The following is a 19353-nucleotide window of genomic DNA, read 5'->3' on the forward strand; positions in this document are numbered from 1 at the left end:
ATTTGAGAAGCAATTGTGTGAGACCCAGGAGTGTGCCGACCCCGTTCCCAAGCTGAAAGTGTCCAAACCTTTTCGTTTGGACACTTGCACACTTAATCCAGGTGGGGATCTCAGCCGCAATCTGAGCCGCCGGCGGAGGGGACTGTCAGCTCACCTTGTGGTCAGTCACCAGTCTCTCAGTGATTCCACTGACGACCCTGTGAGAATATTGTACACCGCAATGAGATCGCCTCTCATTCTCCTCCATTCCACAGACGTTCTGAATAAGACATGGGACCCGGGAGCAGGAGAGGGCCATTCAACCCCTTGAGCCTGGTCTACCGTTGAGTAACACCAAAAGCGCTGGAGGAACTTAGCGGGTCAGGCAGCATCTATGGAGGGAGTTGAAGAGCGGAAGAGAGGCAGAGATCACAGAGGGGGAGCAGTGAGAGAGGGTTTCACAGAACTCCCGACGAAGAGAGGAGGAAAACATCTTCAAGGTCGGCATACTTCGAAGAGACTTTGCACTGGAACAGCAAACTGGAGACACAAGAAAGTCAAAAGTTGAGTTTATTGTCACATGCACAGGTACATGTGTGCACAGGTGCAATGAAAACTTGCAGCAGCATCGCAGGCACAGAGCATCGGATGAGCAGCATTCACAAGAAAAATATAAACCAAACATAATTTATACAAGAGAAACAAAGGACTGCAGATGCTGGAATCTAGACGAAAAACACGATGTTGCTGGAGGAACTCAGGAGGCCAGGCAGCATCCGTGGAGAAAAGCAGGTGGTCAATGTTTCGGGTCAGGACCCTTCTTCAGGACTCAAGTTGTACAAATGTTACAAGAAAGCACAATCAGAACAAAAAAAAGCTAAGTCCATTTTAGAGCAAAGTGGTCATAGCGTTACTAAACTGTGGTGGTGTAATGAAGGGAAATAAATGCCACAGATGCCTCCTGACCTATTGAGTTCCTCCAGCACTTTTTGTGTTGCTCCAGATCCCAGAATCTCTTGTGTCTACTGTTCAATAGCATTTTTAGGAGGTTAAAGAGGTTCAGCATGTCACCTAACACTCTAGCAAACGTCTACAGATGCACTGTTGCAAGTATCCTGACTGGTTGCATCACGGTCTGGGACGGCAATTCGAATGTGCAGGAATGTAAGAAGCTGCAGAGAGCAGCGGACTCAGCCCAATACATCACGGGCATGTCCATCCCCACCATCGGGAGTATCTACAGGCGCTGCCTCAAGAAGGCAACATCCATTCTCAAAGATCCCCACCACCCAGGCTGTGCCGTCTTCTCGCAGCTCCCACTGGGCAGGAGGTACAGAAGCCTGAAGTCCCACACCACCAGGTTCAAGAACAGCTACTTCCCTTCAACCATTCGGTTCTTGAACCAACTGGCAAAACCCTAATCACTGCCTCAATACAACAACATCAGGACCACTTTACACTAAAACGGACTTTGTTCTTTCTTTTGTTCTACTTGTGTTCTTCCTTGTAAAAAATGTGTAGAATTTATGTTGTTAATTTGTTTTTCTTGTGAAGGCTGTTTATCTGATGCTATGTCCCTGCGATGCTGCAGCAAGTTTCTCATTGCACCCGTGCATACATGTACTTGTGCACGTGACAATAAACTCGACTTTGACTTAAACATGGGCTTATCTAACAGAGCGGTGGAGCTGTACAGCACAGAAATGGGAATTGGTAATTGGTTTATTATTGTCACACATGCTGAAGTAAAGCTTTGTATAGCGTGCCATCCAGACAGATCATTCCAAACATTGAGGTAATATGAAAGGAAAAGCAGTAATAGAATGCAGAATATAGAGAAAGTGCAGAGCAGTAATATATTGCAAGGGCCATGACTAAGTAGATTAAGAGATCAAGAGTTCATCTTTATTGTACAAATCATCCATTCAATAGTCTTATAACAGTGGGATAGAAGCTGTCCTTGAGCCTGGTGGCATGTGCTTTCAGGCTTTTGTATCTTCTGCCCGATGGGAGGGGGGGAGAACAGAGCAAGACCGGGACGGGAGGGGTCCTTGATTATGTTGCCTGCTTTCCCGAGGCGGCGGGAAGTGTGGACGGGAAGTGTAGTCAATGGAGGGGAGGCTGGTTTCTGTGATGCGCTAGGCTGTGTCCACAACTCCCTGCTGTTTCTTGCGGTCCTGGGCAGAGCAGTTGCTGTACCAAACAGTGATGCATCCGGATAGGATGCTCTCTATGGTGCAGCTGTACCACAGAGCGGCAGGTACCTGGAGCAAGCTGCCAGGGGCGGTTGTGGAAGCAGATACGACAGCAATGTTTAAGAGGCATTTAGACAGGGACAGGAACAGGCAGGGGATGGAGGGATATGGACCAGGTGCAGTTTGATTTGGCATCGCGTTCAGCACCTAAGGGCCTGTTCCTGTGCGGTACTGTTCTATGCTCTATTGTAACAAGTTTCGGTAAAGCCCTGTGCAGTAAAGTGCAAACAGATCCCTGTCAGTTTGCTGACTCATTAGAACCACTTGCACTGATTCATCTTGGCCTCAGAGGGATTTGATACAAACACAACAGTGTGGAGAACTCCTGGTGCATTGAAACAGGATGGTTCTTGAGTCCATCACAGTAACCATGGATACCCAATGACGGGTGCAGCTTCTGTGTGACGTCCGCGCCTGTTCCTTCTCGCCTGTATAAATATTTGGATTAAAGGTTGAGTGTAGGAGTGCGGGTACTTGTTGCTTGATCAGCTAACCAGAAGGAGCTGAACATCCTTCCCCTTCGGAAACAATCCCTGCTCGTTCCCGGGTGTCGATTTCCGTGGGATTGTTGTAAAGACCCCGTACAGGGCTCGTTTTGTTTTCCTGACTATGGGACGGGGTCCATTGGCCCATTCTGCCCCTCAGGCCATTCTGGCCAATCTGTGATGCAGTTAGGAGCAGGGCCAGGCCATTTGGCCTGTTCACCCTGTTCTGCCATTCACCGAGATCGGGCTGATCCTGTCCCAGATGTGGGATATCCTGGAGTCTCCCAGCCTCCTGGACAGCCACATCTGCACCTGGTGTGTCAAGCTGCAGCTCCTAAGGGACCGTGTTAGGGAACTGGAGATGACGGTGAGATCACTGGTAGCGTTGGTGGGTACCAGAAGGACATGGGTATCTGCGAGAGAATCGATAGCAAAGAAATATGTGGGGGAATGAGATAGATCTGAGAGTCAACATGAAGGGCTGAATGGCCTCCTTCTATGTCTAAGGGAATATGAGGTGGCACCTTCTGCTCACTGTGGGAGACTTTCACAGTCCTGTCACCTCAGTGATTAGTGTTACCTGACCTAATTCCCTAGATCTGTTATTAAGATAAAATAAGATAAGATTTCTTTATTAGTCACATGTACATCGAAACACACAGTGAAGTGCATCTTTTGAGTAGAGTGTTCTGGGGGGCAGCCCGCAAGTGTCGCCAACATAGCATGCCCACAACTTCCTAACCCGTACGTCTTTGGAATGTGGGAGGAAACCGGAGCACCTGGCGGAAACCCACGCAGACACGGGGAGAACGTACAAACTCCTTATAGACAGCGGCCGGAATTGAACCCGGGTCACTGGTGCTGTAATAGCGTTACGCTAACCGCTACGCTACCGCGTAGCTCTCTTTCGTCCTTCCTCGGGATTGAGGATGACTTACTTCCACCCTGGTTCTGTGGAGTTCCTGGTGGCTGATGACCCCAATGTGTGACTTGCAGAGCCTCCCCCGATGGGGACAGTGGGTGCCCAATATGCTAATCTATGAATATTTCTTTTCTGGTATCGATGCCAATGTCCTCTCCCACTATTCCCAATTGTGTTAAACCCAGATCCAAAACACAATCTCAAATTCCTTCTGGCCTTGCTTTGGTGTGAGTTTGTAGCTGATAGACTTCCAGGCAACGTTTTCTAGCCTCAGGAACATAGCCACAGGAGGGGGCCACTCAGCTTCCTGAGATTGCTCACCATTCAGTGAGATCACAGCTATGAACCATCCTTGGCTCTGAATTTCTATTGATCTCAGATTTTAAACTGCTAACTGGGAGAGGCACAGTGGTAGGGTAGGTAGTGCTATTGCCTCACAGGCTCAATCCTGACCTCCGGTACTGAGTGCAGTTTGTATGTTCTTCCCATGTCTTCATGGGTTTCCCCATCTGTTCCAGGATCCTCTCCAGTCGTTAAGTCTATTGTCACATGCACAAGTACACGTATGCACAGGTGCAATGAAACACTTACTTGCAGCAGCATCACAGGCACATGGTATCAGAGACACAATATTCACAAGAAAAACATAAATTATACAAAATTACACAAGAAAGGACATAATTAGAACAACAAAAAACAAAGTCCATTGTCGTGCAAAGCGGTCAAAGTGTTGTACTGAGGTAGTGATTAGGGTTGTGCCGGTTGGTTCAAGAACCGAATAGTTGAAGGCAAGTAGCTGTTCCTGAACCTGATGGTGTGGGACTTCAGGCTTCTGTACCTCCTGCCCGATGGTAGCTGTGAGAAGATGGTGTGGGCCAGATGGTAGGGATCTTTAATGTTAGATGCTGCCCAAAGGTGGCATTAATCTGTTCACTTATGTCAGAGTACTTTTTTTGAGGTGTTAATGCCAATATCCCATGCCTTTAGTCCCAATTATGCAGATCCAAATTACAATCCCAAATTCCTTCACTCCTTTCCCCAGTGTGAACTTGTAGTTAATGGATTTTGAAGCAATATTTTCTTGCCTCCCAAATGTAACCACAGGAGGAGGCCTTTGAGCTCCTTGGGACAAGTTGGTAGGCTCATTGGCCACTGTAAATCACCGATCGTGTCGGTGTGTACCAGAAGGACATGGGTATCTGCGAGAGAATCGATAGCAAGGAAATATGTGGGGGGATGAGATAGCTCTGAGAGTCAACATTAGTGGGCTGAATGGCCTCTTTCTATGTCTAAGGAAACATGAGGTGGCACCTTCTGCTCACTGTTGGAGGCTTTCACAGTCCTGTCACCTCAGTGATTAGTGTTAGCTAACCTAATTACCTTTAAAGCCACCTCTTCTTGTCATGAAGTTTCCCTTTATCCCTGGAATTGTCTTTAAAATACTGCAGATCACTTCTTCACCTCTGGAATACCATCCATTTTCTCCTTCTACTTTTACCCCTGGACTTCTTTGCTGGGACTTTTAGAGCAATTGGACCGGGCACACGCTCCAAGGCGCCCCCAGATGGAGGGAAGTGGTCACTGCAATACACCCCATCCTCCTCACCTCCGGATACCCCAACACTGAGGAGCCTGCAACCAGACACAAGCTCTTCCTCGCGTTCCCGTCTCTCACATGAAGCCACAGGTAGAACAACGAATGCTCCCGTCGCACTTTTTAATCCAAGGCGATTAAAATCTGATGTTCCTCAACAAAAAAATACAAACTGACAAACTGAAAGAAATATAACGTTTTCTTTTCAGATTCAAATCCATCCGCATCTTTCGAGGCATATATCTCACTTGCAGACCACGAGAATAATTCCCCAGGTCCCTTGCTATTCTGAATCTCATTAATAAACTAAGATACCATTTGGTTATTTCATTATTGCAAGGACATATCAGGGTCTAATTTGCAATTTCATTTCTCCTGGACAGACCATGCAATTTATCAAACAATAAATGCTTAGCATGTATGCTTACACAAACCTGTCGATTTCAGATAAACCGGGATTTATTTTGCGATGATTTCGTGACTGAAGCGAGCTGCAGACGAGAGGTACAATAAACGGACAGATATTTAATAATCATGCATATTATCTTTGTCTTACCTGAATATGAAAGCCCCAGATAAAGGAACAAGAAGATAGGACCGAGCCTGGAAGGGGGGAGATTCTCTCTCGCAGAATCCATGACCGGTTTAAAGTAATGGAAACAGAATGCAAAACAGGGATAGGAGGGGATGGGGGTGGAATTTGGTTTGGAGGGGGCGGTGAACTGATGAGGTTCCATTCACGACGAGCATAAATAAATAAAGCGGAGCTGTGAGTGGCAAGAGCCGAAGTTCCGAGCCATAGGAAGGGGCTTCGCCACGTTGAACGTGGAATTGCTACAGCCCAGAAGATGCCATTGGATACATGGAATCCTTGCCGGCACAAGTCGAGCAACCCCGTCCTGATCCCGAAACGTCGACAATTCCTTTCCCACCCACAGATGCTGCTCGACCCGCTGAGATCCCCCAGCAGAGTGTCTGTTGACCTCTCAGTCCCATCCTCCGGCTCCTTCCCCATGGCCCAACAAATTCTCCTTCAAGCGCCTGTCCAATTCCCTCCTGAACGCACTGACTGATGCTGTTTTCTATCAGCCCTACTATCAGTGAGTTCTAGATCAGAACCACCAAACCAGAGTCTTCCTCGCTGCTCACCCCTACTATCCCCTTTGTACCTTCATGTTTTCCCTTAACTGTCTGCAAATAGGAACAGTTCCCCTCCACTTACCCTGGACGTGGCTATCCAATCTCAACAATCTTCATTCCCCTGGAGTACAAGCCCACCTTCTCCAGTCTAACCTTGCAGTTGACCATCGCCCACTCTGGAGTCCTTCGGAGGCGCAGTGGGTAGAGCCGCTGCTTCACAGCACCAGAGACTCACTCGATCCTGACCTCGGGTTCTGTCTGCAAAAATGTGTAGGTGGCTAGGTTAATTGGCCGCTGTAAATTGCCACCAGCGTGTAGACGGGTAGTATAAATCTGGGAGGAGTGCAGAAGGTGGTTCTTGAAGGTAGGTGTGGACTTGGAAAAGATCTCTTTCTTTGTAGGTCAGGCAGTAGGTCTGTCCTGGTCAAATCACGTAGATGCCATGGCCAAAAAAGCTCACCAGCACCCCCCCTCAGGAGGCTCAAGAAATTCGGTAGGTCCCCTTTGACACTCACCAACTTTTATCAATGCACCATAGAAAACATCCTATCCGGATGCATCATGGCTTGGTACAGCAACTGCTCTGCCCGGGACTGCAAGAAACTGCAGAAAGTTGTGGACACAGCCCAGTGTGTCACGGACACCAGCCTCCCCTCCTTGAACTCTGTCTTTACCTCTCGCTGCCTTAGTGAAGTAGCCAGCATAATCAAAGGCCCCACCCACCTGGGTCATTCTCTCTTCTCTCCTCTTCCATCAGGTAGAAGATACAGGAGCCTGAGGGCATGTACCACCAGGCTTAAGGACAGTTTCTACCCCACTGTGATAAGACTATTGAACAGTTCCCTTATATGATGAGATGGACTCTGACCTCATGATCTACCTTGTTGTGACCTTGCATCATATTAATGTTTCAGCACATTGTTTGCTAACAGGGAATAGTGGGCTGAAGGGGCTGTTTCTGTGTTGTTTGACTCAATAACTTTATTTCAGGTCAATAGCCTTTCTAGACAAGTTGAAAAAACAATGGCCTTTAGACTGACTGACTCTTTCAGTGGAAGCTGTCTGACCTGCTGAGTGTTTCCATCATTTTCCGTTTTTATTTTATTAATACCTTCTGAGTTCTTAAACTTGGTGGAGAGGAACTTCTGATATGAATCATTGCCCTCAGCTTGGAAGAGGAAAGCATGCCAGGGACCTCGAGGACAATCTAATCGTGACCACCTCCACAAAAGAAAATAAATCCAAATGTAGAAATTACAAAGGGGTCTCGCTGCTCTATGCTGCAGGAGAGAGTCAGCGCAAGGGTCTGCTGCAATTGTCTTGTCCTATTGGCTGGAGAGTTCCTCTCTGAATCACAGCTGGTCCATCAAGAGATGCACTGGGAGGGACCTTCACTGTGCCATCAAAGAAAGTGTAGGTTCTAGCGTCATGCTGTATTTGGCCTTTTCTGATTTCACATAAGTAAGAGGGTTTGTGAGGAATCCTCAGATTTGGCTGCCCTTAAAAATTCATCTCCTTTTGAAATCTGGACATATTGGCATGTAAGCCACGTTTCCATCCAAACCCTGTGCAGATGTCTATGTGGGTTTCCTCCGGGTGCTCCGGTTTCCTCCCACATTCCAGACATATGGGTTAGGAAGTTGTGGGCATGCTATGTTGGCGCCAGAAGCGTGGCGACACTTGCGGGCTGCCCCCAGAACACTCTACGCAAAAGATGCATTTCGCTGTGTGTTTCGATGTACATGTGACTAATAAAGATAGCTTATCTTATCTTACCTTCTACTCAATCTTCATTGGTACAATATTTCACCTTATCACCAACACTCCTCACTGAAGTGGAGCTAATGTTACATATGAATGGGACACTATTCAGCCTTCACAGCATGCATGCCAGAGACTAGTTCACCCCAAATTTAGTCATCAAGCTGCTGTTGGCAGATTACACTTGCATACGTGCGCACTTGGAGGCTGAGCTCCAAAACATTGTTGACTTGTGCACTGAAGCCTCTGAGAGTATGGGCCTCAAGATAAACACCCACGAGGAAGTTCCTCTACCAACCTGTCTCTGCTGCTCTCCACCAACCGTCTGAGGAAAAAAGGCCTTGACAAGTTCCCAGAAAATGCAAATCATGTTGCAGTTGTACAAGACGTTGGTGAGGCCGCACTTGGAGTACTGTGTTCAGTTTTGGTCACCCTGCTATGGAAAAGATGCCATTAAGCTGGAAAGAGTGCAGAAAAGATTTACGAGGATGTTGCCAGGAATCGAGGGCCTGGGTTATAGGGACAATTTAGGCAGGCTAGGTCTTTATTGTTTGGAATATAGGAGACTGAGGGATGACCTTATAGAGGTGTGTAGAATCATGAGGTGCATAGATACGATGAATACACACAGTCTTTTTCCCAGCGAAAGGGAATAAAAAAACTAGAGGGCATAGGTTTAAGGTGCGAGGGGAAAGATTTAACAGGAACTTTTTCCATCCAGAGGGTGGTCAGTACATGGAACAAGCTGCCAGAGGAAGTGGTTGAGGCAGGTACATTAACAACATTTAAAAAGCACTTGGACAGGTACACAGATAGGATGGAGGGATATGGGCTAAGTGCAGGCAAATGGGACTAGCTTAGATGGGCACTTGGGTTGGCGTGGACCAGTTGGGTCGAAGGGTCTGTTTCTGTGCTGTGCGATTCTATAACTGTCACTTCACATATTGTAGGAGCCACATCTCAGCAAAGGTTGATGTCAATGACAAAACTCACAACTGACTTTGGAAAAGAGTTTTCAAAGATTAAGACCTGAAGCCCAGCACTGAGCTCATGGTCTGCTGGGCAGTAGTGACTCCTGACCTCCTCTGTGCTTTGGGGACATGGATTATCTGTTGTAGGCCCCCCCCAAAGCTCTGTAAGAGTAACATAACTGTTGTCTCCTCAAAATCCTCCAAATCTATTGGCAGGATGGATGAGGTAGTATCAGCACCCAGGTCAACTTCTAGACCATGATCAGTTTTAATTCCAATGACTGAGACACCATCTGCAAGCCTGATACCAGACCCCCAAAACAGGAATTCTGTTCTGAGCTTCATTATGGGTGAGTGACTTCAAGGGGGTCTACAGCGGACACAATCTCACTGGGTCTCCACTCTGCTTTGGAGCACCTAGACAACTGCAAAACATATGTCAGTCTGCTGTTTATCAATTACAGCTTGGTGTTCAACACCATCATCCCCTCAGTACTGATCACCAAGCTTCAGAACCTGGGCTTCTGTACCTCCCTCTGCAACTGGATCCTCGACTTCCTTATCGGGAGACCACAGGCAGTGTGGATCAATAATAACGTCACCTCCTCGCTGATGATCAACACAGGCACACCTCAAGGATGCGTGCTTAGCCCACTGCTCTACTCTATCTACACTCATGATTGTGTGGTTAGGCACAGCTCAATCGCCAGCTATAAGTTCACTGATGACACCACTGTTGTTGGTAGAATCTCAGGTGACGACGAGGAGGCGTACAGGAGTGAGATAGATCGGCTGGTTGAGTGGTGTTACAACAACAACCTCACAAGACCAAGGAACTGATTGTGGACTTCGGGAAGGGGAAATCGGGTGAACACACACCAGTCCTCATTGACGGGTCAGCGGTGGAAAAGGTGAGCAGGTTTAATTCTTGGGTGTCAGTATCTCCGAGTTTCTGTCCTGGGCCCAACACATTGATGCAATCACGAAGATGGCATACCAGTGGCTCTGGAGAGAGATTATCCACTGACATCTTTTACAAACCCACTGACTCCCACAAGTTACTTCGACTACACCTCTTCCCACCTTGTCACTTGTAAGGACGCCATCCCCTTCTCCCAGTTCCTCCATCTCTGCCGTATCCGTTCCCATAACGAGGCTTTCCATTCCAGGACATCGGAAAGGGTGAGTAGCTTCAAGTTCCAGGGTGGCAACATCTCAGAGGATCTATTCTGGGCTCAACACATTGATGCAATCATGAGGAAGGCATGCCAGTGGCTCTACTTCATTAGGAGCTTGAGGAGATTCGGTATGTCACCAAAGATTCTTACAAATTTCTACAGATGTACAGTGGAGAACTTTCTGACTGGTTGCATCACCACCTGGTATGGAGGCTCCAGTGCACCCCTTTAGCTCACCCCAGATTCTATCACCCAGCTACACACTAGGGACAACCTACAGCAGGGAATTAGAAATTGGCAGGTACAATGTTGTGGGCATCACAGAGTCACAACTGAAAGAAGATCACAGCTGGGAACTAAACATCCAAGAATACACATCCTATCGAAAAGACAGGTAGCTGGGCAGAGGGGGTGGGCTGGCTCTGTTGGTAAAAAATGAAATCAAATCCTTGGCAAGAAATGATGTAGGATCAGAAGATGTGGAATCCTTGTGGGTAGAGTTAAGGAACTGCAAGGGTAAAAAGACCCTGATGGGAATCATATACAGGCCTCCAAATAGTAGAATCAGAATCAGATTTATTATCACTGACATATGTCGTGAAATTTGTTGTTTTGCAGCAGTACAGAGCAAGACATAAAGACATAAAAATTACCATAAGTTACAAAAATAAGTAAATAAATAGTGCTACATAGGAATAAATAGGTAGTGTTCATGGATGGGTAGTAGCCAGGATGTGGGGTACAAATTACAACAGGGAGATAGAAAAGGCATGTAAGAAAGGCGATGTTACGGTGGTCATGGGGGACTTCAACAATGCAGGTAAACTGGGAAAGTCAGGTTGGCACTGGATCCAAAGGGAAGGAATTTGTAGAATGCCTACGAGATGGCTTTTTATAGCAGCTTGTGGTCGAACCCACTAGGGAAAAGGTAAAATTCTAGATCTGGTGTTGTGCAATGAACCAGATTTGATTAGGGAGCTTAAGGTAAAGGAACTCTTAGGAGGCAGTGATAGAATTCAACGCAGTTTGAGATGGAGAAGATAAAATCAGATGTATTGATATTACAGTTCAGTAAAGGTAACTCTTGAGGCATGAGGGAGGAGCTGGCCAAAGTTGATTGGAAGGGGACCCTAGTAGGGATGATGCTAGACCAGCAATGGCAGGAGTTTCTGGGAATAATTTGGAAGATGAAGGATCAGTTCATCCCAAAGAAGAATAAACATTCTAAAGGATGAGGCAACTGTGGCTGACAAGGAAAGTCAAAGACAGCATAAAAGAAAAAAGAAAGGGCATACAATATGCAAAGACTAGTGGGAAGCTGAAGGATTGGGAAGCTTTTAAAAGCCAACAGAAGGCAACTAAGAAAGCAATAAGGGGAGAAAAAATTGAAATACGAAGGTAAGCTAGCCAATAATATAAAAGAGGATGCCAAACGTTTTTTCAGATATATAAAGAGTAAAAGAGAGGCAAGAGTGGACATCAGACCACTGGAAAATGATGCTGGAGAGGTCATAATGGGGAGCAAAGAAATGGCGGATGAACTGAATAGGTATTTTGTGTCAGTCTTCACTGTGGAAGACACCAGCAACATGCCAGAAATTCGAGAGACTTGGGGCAGAAGTAAGTGTAGTTGTAGTCCCAAGGTGCTTGGGAAGCTGAAAGGTCTGAAGGTAGATAAGTCACCTGGACCAGATGGACAACACCCCAGCATTCTGAAAGAGGTAGCTGAAGAGATTGTGGAGGCATTAGTAGTGATCTTTCAAGAATCTCTAGAGTCAGGAATGGTTTCAGAGGACTGGAAAATTGCAAGTGTCACTCCACTCTTTCAGAAGGAAGGGAGGCAAAAGACAGCATTTTATAGGCTGGTTAGCCTGACTTCAGTTGTTGGTAAGATGTTAGAGTCCATTATCAAGGATGAGGTTTCAGGGTACTTGGAAGCACATGATAAAGTAGGCCAAAGTCAGCATGGTTTCCTTCAGGGGAGACCTTGCCTGACAAATCTATTGAAATTCTTTGAGGAAGTATCAAGCAGGATAGACAAAGGAGAGTCAGTGGATGTTGCTTACTTGGTGGCCTGCCAGTGACTGGTGGTGTTCTGCAGGGGTCAGTGTTGGGTCCACTACTTTCACGTTATACGTCAATGATCTGGATGACAGAATTGATGGCTTTATGACCAAGTTTGTGGGTGATACAAAGATAGGTGGAGGGGCAGGTAGTGTTGAGGAAGCAGGGAGTCTGCAGAAGGACTTGGACAGGTTGGGAGAATGGGCAAAGTGGCCGATGGAATACAGCGTAGGGAAGTGTATGGTCATGCACTTTGATGGAAGGAATAACAGCGTAGAATATTTTCAAATGGGGAGATAATTCAGAAATCTGAGGTGCAAAGGGACTTGGGAGTCGTAGTGCAGGATTCCCTGAAGGTTAACTTGCAGGTTGAGTTAGTAAGGAAGGCAAATTCAATGTTAGCATTCATTTCGAGAGGACTAGAATATAAGAGCAAGGATGTAATGCTAAGGCTTTATAAGGCATTGGTCAGACCACATTTGGAGTATTGCAAGTATTTTTGGGCCCCATAGTTAAGGAAGGATGTGCTGGTATTGGAGACGGTCCAGAGGAGTTTTATGAGAATGATCCCAGGAATGAAAGGGTTAATGCATGAGGAGCATTTGATGGCTCTGGGCCTGTATTCGCTGGAGTTTAGAAGTATGAGGGAGGATCTCGTTGAAACCTACCAAAAATTAAAAGGCCTGGATCAAGTGGACATGGAGAGGATGTTTCCAGTAGTGGCAGAGTCTAGGACCAGAGGGCACAGCCTCAGAATAGAAGGACATCCCTTTAGAACAGAGATGAGGAGGAATTTCTTTAGCCAGCGAGTGGTGAATCTGTGGAATTTGTTACCACAGACAGCTGTGGAGGCCAAGTCATTGGGTATATTTAGTGTAGGTTGATAGGTTCTTAATTAGTAAGGGTGTCAAAGGTTACAGGGAGAAAGCAGGACAATGGGGTTGAGAGGGAAAAATAAATCAGCCACGATCAAATGGGCTGGCGGGCCTAATTCTGCTCCTACGTCTCAACCAAACCTTGTCTTTGGGATGTGGAAGGAAACCCATGCAGTTACAGGGAGAACACACAAACTCCACAGACAGCACCAGAGGTCACAATTGAATTCAAATCACTGGAGCTGTGAGTCCGCAGCTCTGCAAGTTGAGGTACCATGCCAATATATTCTGCATTCTAACACTATCCTGCATTCTGTTCTTGGCTTTCCCTCATACTACCTCAATGCACTGTTGTAATGATCTGCAAGGATGGCATGCGAAAAAGTTTTTCACTGTACCTCAGTACATATGACAATAATAAACCAGTTATATTCCATGGATGTTGAATCAATATCAGCACACCATCTTTCACTTCTGAAAGCCCTGCAACAAGCAACGTTAAGTTTCAATCTTTCCCTTTGTAAGCCATGTCTCAGTAACAATATTTCATGCTCCCACGTACCAATCAATACCTTGAACTCATCTGCCCTCAGTCACTATACTCACTTCATTTAGATATATACCATTACGCACAGCCAAATTTCTCTTTGTTGAAAATCTTTTCTTTACCTTTGTGTTCTCTGCCTTCCATTTTCAGTTCTGCTTTTCTTCCTTTTCTGAATCTTTGCTCAGCTTCCCATCCACTGGTCAAGCTAGTTTAAACCCTCCCAAAACTGAGCAAACAACCTATCCACTGGGATATTGGTCCCTGCACTGAAGGTGTTTGGTCTGTACCAGGTCCTACATTCCCTAGAACCAGCCCCGAACACAAGGAAACAGCACCTCATATTCTGCCTGGGTAGTCTTCAACCTGGTGGTGTGAACATCGAATTCACAGACTTCCGTTAACGGGTTTCCTTGTCCCTTTTCTCTCTCCTCCTGATCCACCTGGCACTCTACACCCTTTTAGTCCCCTCCCCAATCCTCTCCATCTGCCCATCACCCACCCACCCCTCCTACTGGTTCCCATCCCCACCTCCCTCTCTTTATTCCATGCTCCCTCTGTCAGATTCCATGTGCAGCCCTCTGTCCTTTCCACTTATCACCTCCCAGCTACTGACGATTTCCACTCTTAACCCTCCCTCACCTGCCTGTCACCCCCCCGGCCACCCCTCACCTGGATCTACCCATCACCTACCAGCTCTTGCTCCACCTTTTTATACTGGCCATCTCCCCTCTTTCTTTTGATTATTCACTATAGAATTCCCTCTTTCCAACTCAAGTAAGAACCAAGTGAGCTCAGAGTTAACCGTGGCACCTCCAGTACCAAGGGAGATCTTGTTTGAGGTAGGTCTTAAGTTAGAGGTGAAGAGAATTCCATGGGATCAAACAGCTGGTCTCCAGGAACCACATGGTTTAACAAAATCTGGGTTAAAAAGCAAAAGATTGGAGACACCTGTCATATAGTGGGGAAGATTCACTTGTGTACAGATACAGGATATTGACATTCTATTCAGCTGACAAGCGCTAACATTACTTGCTGCAATTTGAATGCAAAACAGTTTTTATATTGTTTTGCCAATGAATAAATTTAAAATTATAGTTTTCTTAAAAGTCAACAGCTACAGACAATTCACTGGCTGCACTTTTTAAAATCCCAGGAGAAATAGTGAAAAGAATAACGTGACAAAGTAGGAACAAGGCTTCAGAAAAGGAACTTCAAAAAAACTGATTTATTGATAAAAAGCCATCTTAAATAAAATGAAAAATGTTTTAACAAAGAGCCTTACTGTGAAAAGGTCTGCAAGTATAACCATCAGTACTAAACATCAATAAAATCATTTATACAAGGCAACATACAAAAAAATACTAAAAACACCAAGAGGATTCAGTAAGATAGCAAATTAACAACATTTACCAAAGAACAAGTACAATCACCCGGCAAAACTTATCAGTGCAATCAGGTCAAGGCTATTGTGAACAGTGCATCTTAAACCAGATGTGACAGGTTGCACTCTTAATCTTCATTGCTTTTAATCCACCTCCTCAATAGTTGGTCCTGAGGAAGTGGCACTTCCAGCCTGTGCCCTGCAGGATTCCCCTGGGGCTGCTCCTTGGTACAGTTTGGCAATGATGGGATTGCAGAGATTTTCCAGCTCTTTCTGCTTGTGCTCAAACTCCTCCTTCTCCGCCATCTGATTCTTCTCCAACCATGAGATTGTCTGGTTGCACAGGTCAATGACCTTCTTCTTGTCTTCTTCACTGATCTTACCAGCCACCTTCTCATCCTCCATAGAGCCCTTCATGTTGAAGGCGTAGGACTCCAAGGAGTTCTTGGCTGCAACCTTCTGCCGCTGCATTTCATCCTCATTCTTGTACTTCTCTGCATCCTGCACCATTCTGTCAATTTCCTCCTTGCTCAACCTGCCCTTGTCGTTGGTGATGGTGATCTTGTTTGTTCTGCCAGTGCTCTTGTCAACAGCAGAAACATTGAGGATGCCATTGGCATCGATATCAAAGGTCACCTCAATCTGGGGCACACCACGAGGGGCAGGAGGGATGCCACTCAGCTCAAACTTGCCCAGAAGATTGTTGTCCTTGGTCATGGCTCTCTCACCTTCATACACCTGAATCAGGACACCAGGCTGGTTATCAGAGTAGGTGCTGAAGATCTGGGTCTGCTTGGTGGGGATGGTGGTGTTACGCTTGATAAGTGCGGTCATGACCCCACCTGCCGTCTCCAGGCCCAATGACAGAGCAGCAACATCCAGGAGCAGCAGATCCTGAACATTCTCCGACTTGTCCCCCATCAGAATCGCCGCTTGGACAGCAGCCCCATAGGCCACAGCCTCATCAGGGTTGATGCTCTTGTTCAGCTCCCTGCCATTGAAGAAATCTTGCAGCAGCTTCTGGATCTTGGGGATTCTGGTGGAGCCTCCGACCAGGACTATTTCGTGGATCTGGGATTTGTCCATCTTGGCATCTCTCAGGGCTTTCTCCACTGGTTCCAGAGTACCCCTGAACAGGTCAGAGTTCAGTTCCTCAAACCGAGCCCTGGTGATCGAGGTGTAAAAATCAATGCCCTCAAATAGAGAGTCAATCTCAATACTGGCTTGGGTGCTGGAAGACAGGGTTCTCTTTGCTCTCTCACAGGCTGTCCGCAGCCTCCTCACCGCCCTCTTGTTCTGGCTGATGTCCTTCTTGTATTTACGCTTGAACTCCTCAATGAAGTGATTGACCATGCGGTTGTCAAAGTCCTCTCCTCCCAGGTGGGTATCACCAGCCGTTGATTTCACCTCAAAGATACCATCATCGATGGAGAGAATGGACACATCAAAGGTTCCACCACCCAGGTCAAAGATAAGAACATTGCGCTCCCCTTTGCCCTTCTTGTCCAGCCCATAGGCAATGGCAGCTGCAGTTGGCTCATTGATGACACGCAGGACATTGAGACCAGCTATCACACCAGCATCTTTGGTTGCCTGGCGTTGGGAGTCATTGAAGTAAGCCGGCACAGTGATGACAGCATTGGTGACAGTGGAGCCCAGGTAAGCCTCAGCAATCTCCTTCATCTTGGTCAGCACCATGGAGGAGATTTCCTCTGGATAAAAGGTCTTATTCTCCCCCTTGTACTCCACCTTCACCTTGGGCTTCCCTCCGTCGCTCACCACCTGGAAGGGCCAGTGCTTCATGTCAGACTGCACCGTTGGGTCATCAAACCTCCTCCCGATGAGCCTCTTGGCATCAAAGACGGTGTTGGATGGGTTCAGAGCCACCTGGTTCTTGGCCGCATCGCCGATGAGCCTCTCGGTGTCGTTGAAGGCCACATAGCTGGGGGTGGTGCGGTTGCCCTGGTCATTGGCGATGATCTCCACCTTGCTATGCTGGAAGACCCCAACACAGGAGTAGGTGGTGCCCAGGTCGATGCCGATGGCTGTTCCCTTGGATCCAGGCATCTCTGTCTCTCTACCAACGTCGCTTAAGAGTCTTGTCCGCTGTCACAAGCGAGTCTTCGGACTCCACTACTCGAAGTGCCCGCTGCTCTTCTTCAAGTCGCTTGAAACTGCCGCACCGTTCCCCGCTGGCTCTTTATATATACTCAGCGCCCAGGCGTGGGCGGCGCTCAAGGCTTGATTGACTGGGGCTTTGACCAATGAGAAGCGCGGCAGTCGGGGCAACGCCGCGACATCGGAAAGATTCTGGAAGCGACGCTGATGGGCGGCAGCCTCAGCCAAGGAGCTCGCCGCCGATGGATGGGCGGACACTCCGCCGGGCAGCCAATGGCAGCGCGGCCCGAGCCCAACCTTCTGGAAGCCACCGTGACTGACGGCGAGCTCAGCCAATAGGAGAGCATCGGGGGAGGATAGGGTGGTGAGCTCATCGCCGAAGGTCCGGGAAGGTTCTGCGGTGGCGGCCGATGGCGAGGCGGTGATTGGTCGAGGCTTCTGGAGGCGGCGGGCGCTGGAGAGAAACTTCTGGAAAGTGGCAGAAAGTTGGTAGCGGGGTGGCGGTGATGGAGGGCGGGGGGATGCGTGGCTTTGTGAAGGAGGGTGGGCAGGAGGCACTGGGATGGAGGAATGCAGAGGCTGCCCATGGACTCTGCACTTTGGCCCCTCAGTTCTGGGGTGGGGGGGATGTGTGTGGGGTGGGGGGTGTGTTTGGGGGGGCTGGGGTGTGTGTGTGGGGGGCTGGGGGTGTGTGTGCGTGCGGGGAGCGGGGCTGGGGGTGTGTGTGTGGGGGGGGGCTGGGGGTGTGTGTGTGGGGGGAGCGGGGCTGGGGGTGTGTGTGTGGGGGGGGGGTGGGGGTGTGTGTGTGGGGGGGGGCTGGGGGTGTGTGTGTGGGGGGGGGCTGGGGGTGTGTGTGTGGGGGGGGCTCTGTGTGTGTGTGGCGGGGCTGGGGGGTTGTGTGGGGGGGCTGGGGGTGTGTGTGTGGGGGGGCTGGTGTGTGTTTCGGGTGTGGGGGTGGGGTCTGGGGTTGGGCGTGTGTGTGGGGGGCTGTAGGGGGTCTGGGGTTGGAGTGTGTGTGGGCTGTGTGGTTTGCGGTGTGTGACAGGGTGGGGGTGTCTGTGTGTCCGGAGGGGGGGTGGTGTTGGGCAGTGGTGGGAATGGGAGAAGGAGTCTAGAACCTTCCAGGAACATCACAGATTGATTGCAAAGGTCACTAAGGTTGCACAATCAGATAACTTATTTTACTGACATGGGTTCTTAGATAAATATGTCAGGACTGGTAGAAACCTTTCTTTTATTAAATAAGGTTGTGGGACACCAAATGTGTGCTCGGTTAATGTTTCATCCAGAGGCAGGCACTTCTGACAATACCACACTTCCATTTCAATTCCAGTATTCCATGAAAAAAGACCATTTCCCATAAGTGATAGTTGTATCGGTGAACCCTTCCACCATTGAAGATGCACTCATCTCACACAAGCAGTTTTCAGCAAGATTTGTCAGATTGAGATCGGGAATAGATGCTCTGTATTTTACCAGTTTAGCAGTTGTTTTGCACCTGGATACTTTGAATGGAACACAACACCTGCTTTAAATTTCTCATTCTCAGGGCTGCACTCTGCTGAAGCCAAAGCTAATATTCAGCGGAGAACACACACAAAGTGCTGGAGGAACTCAGCAGGTTGGGCAGCGTCTATGGATGGAAATAAACAGTCTACGTTTTGGGTTGAGACCATTCATCAGGTCTGCGGTCGATTGTTGATTTCCCTCCATAGACGCTGCCTGACCTGCTGAGTTCCTCCAGCATTTTGTGTGTGTTGCTCCAGATTCCAGCATCTGCAGAATCTCTCGTGTCTATTCAGCAGAGAAATTGTGTTTGCCCAATTAGATGTAAACCATCAATGGTAATGTGGGGGGAAGAAAATATCAATGACTTTTATGCAGCTTCTTTCACAATGTCCTCTGGTAACAAGGATGTTTGTAAAAACAGAACCTGTTTAAGTCGATTTTGTCCATGTCACAAAATACACAAAAATGACTCGATATGTTAACCATACTCCACAGTATGTAATGAATGGCATCAAAAATGCACAAGGCTGATAAGAAAGAACTATTACTAAAAATGGAAAGAGGAAACTGGTTC

At 47.6% G+C, this 19353-nt stretch overlaps 1 protein-coding gene across 1 annotated transcript; it reads right to left on the reverse strand.

The window, feature by feature from the left end:
- Positions 1-14991: 14991 nt before the first annotated feature.
- Positions 14992-17321, reverse strand: LOC127585997 (heat shock 70 kDa protein 1-like). The gene has a single exon (XM_052043760.1). It carries the CDS (start codon positions 17217-17219, stop codon positions 15297-15299), a length of 1923 nt encoding a protein of 640 aa, XP_051899720.1. The 5' UTR covers positions 17220-17321; the 3' UTR covers positions 14992-15296.
- Between the last annotated feature and the right edge of the window lie 2032 nt (positions 17322-19353).

The sequence above is a fragment of the Pristis pectinata genome, chromosome 34, assembly GCF_009764475.1.
Source record: "Pristis pectinata isolate sPriPec2 chromosome 34, sPriPec2.1.pri, whole genome shotgun sequence".
In the NCBI taxonomy this organism is placed as follows: domain Eukaryota; kingdom Metazoa; phylum Chordata; class Chondrichthyes; order Rhinopristiformes; family Pristidae; genus Pristis; species Pristis pectinata.

Excerpts from the sequence above, each read along its gene's own strand:
- LOC127585997 (XM_052043760.1), bottom strand. The coding sequence starts at position 17,219 with ATGCCTGGATCCAAGGGAACAGCCATCGGCATCGACCTGGGCACCACC.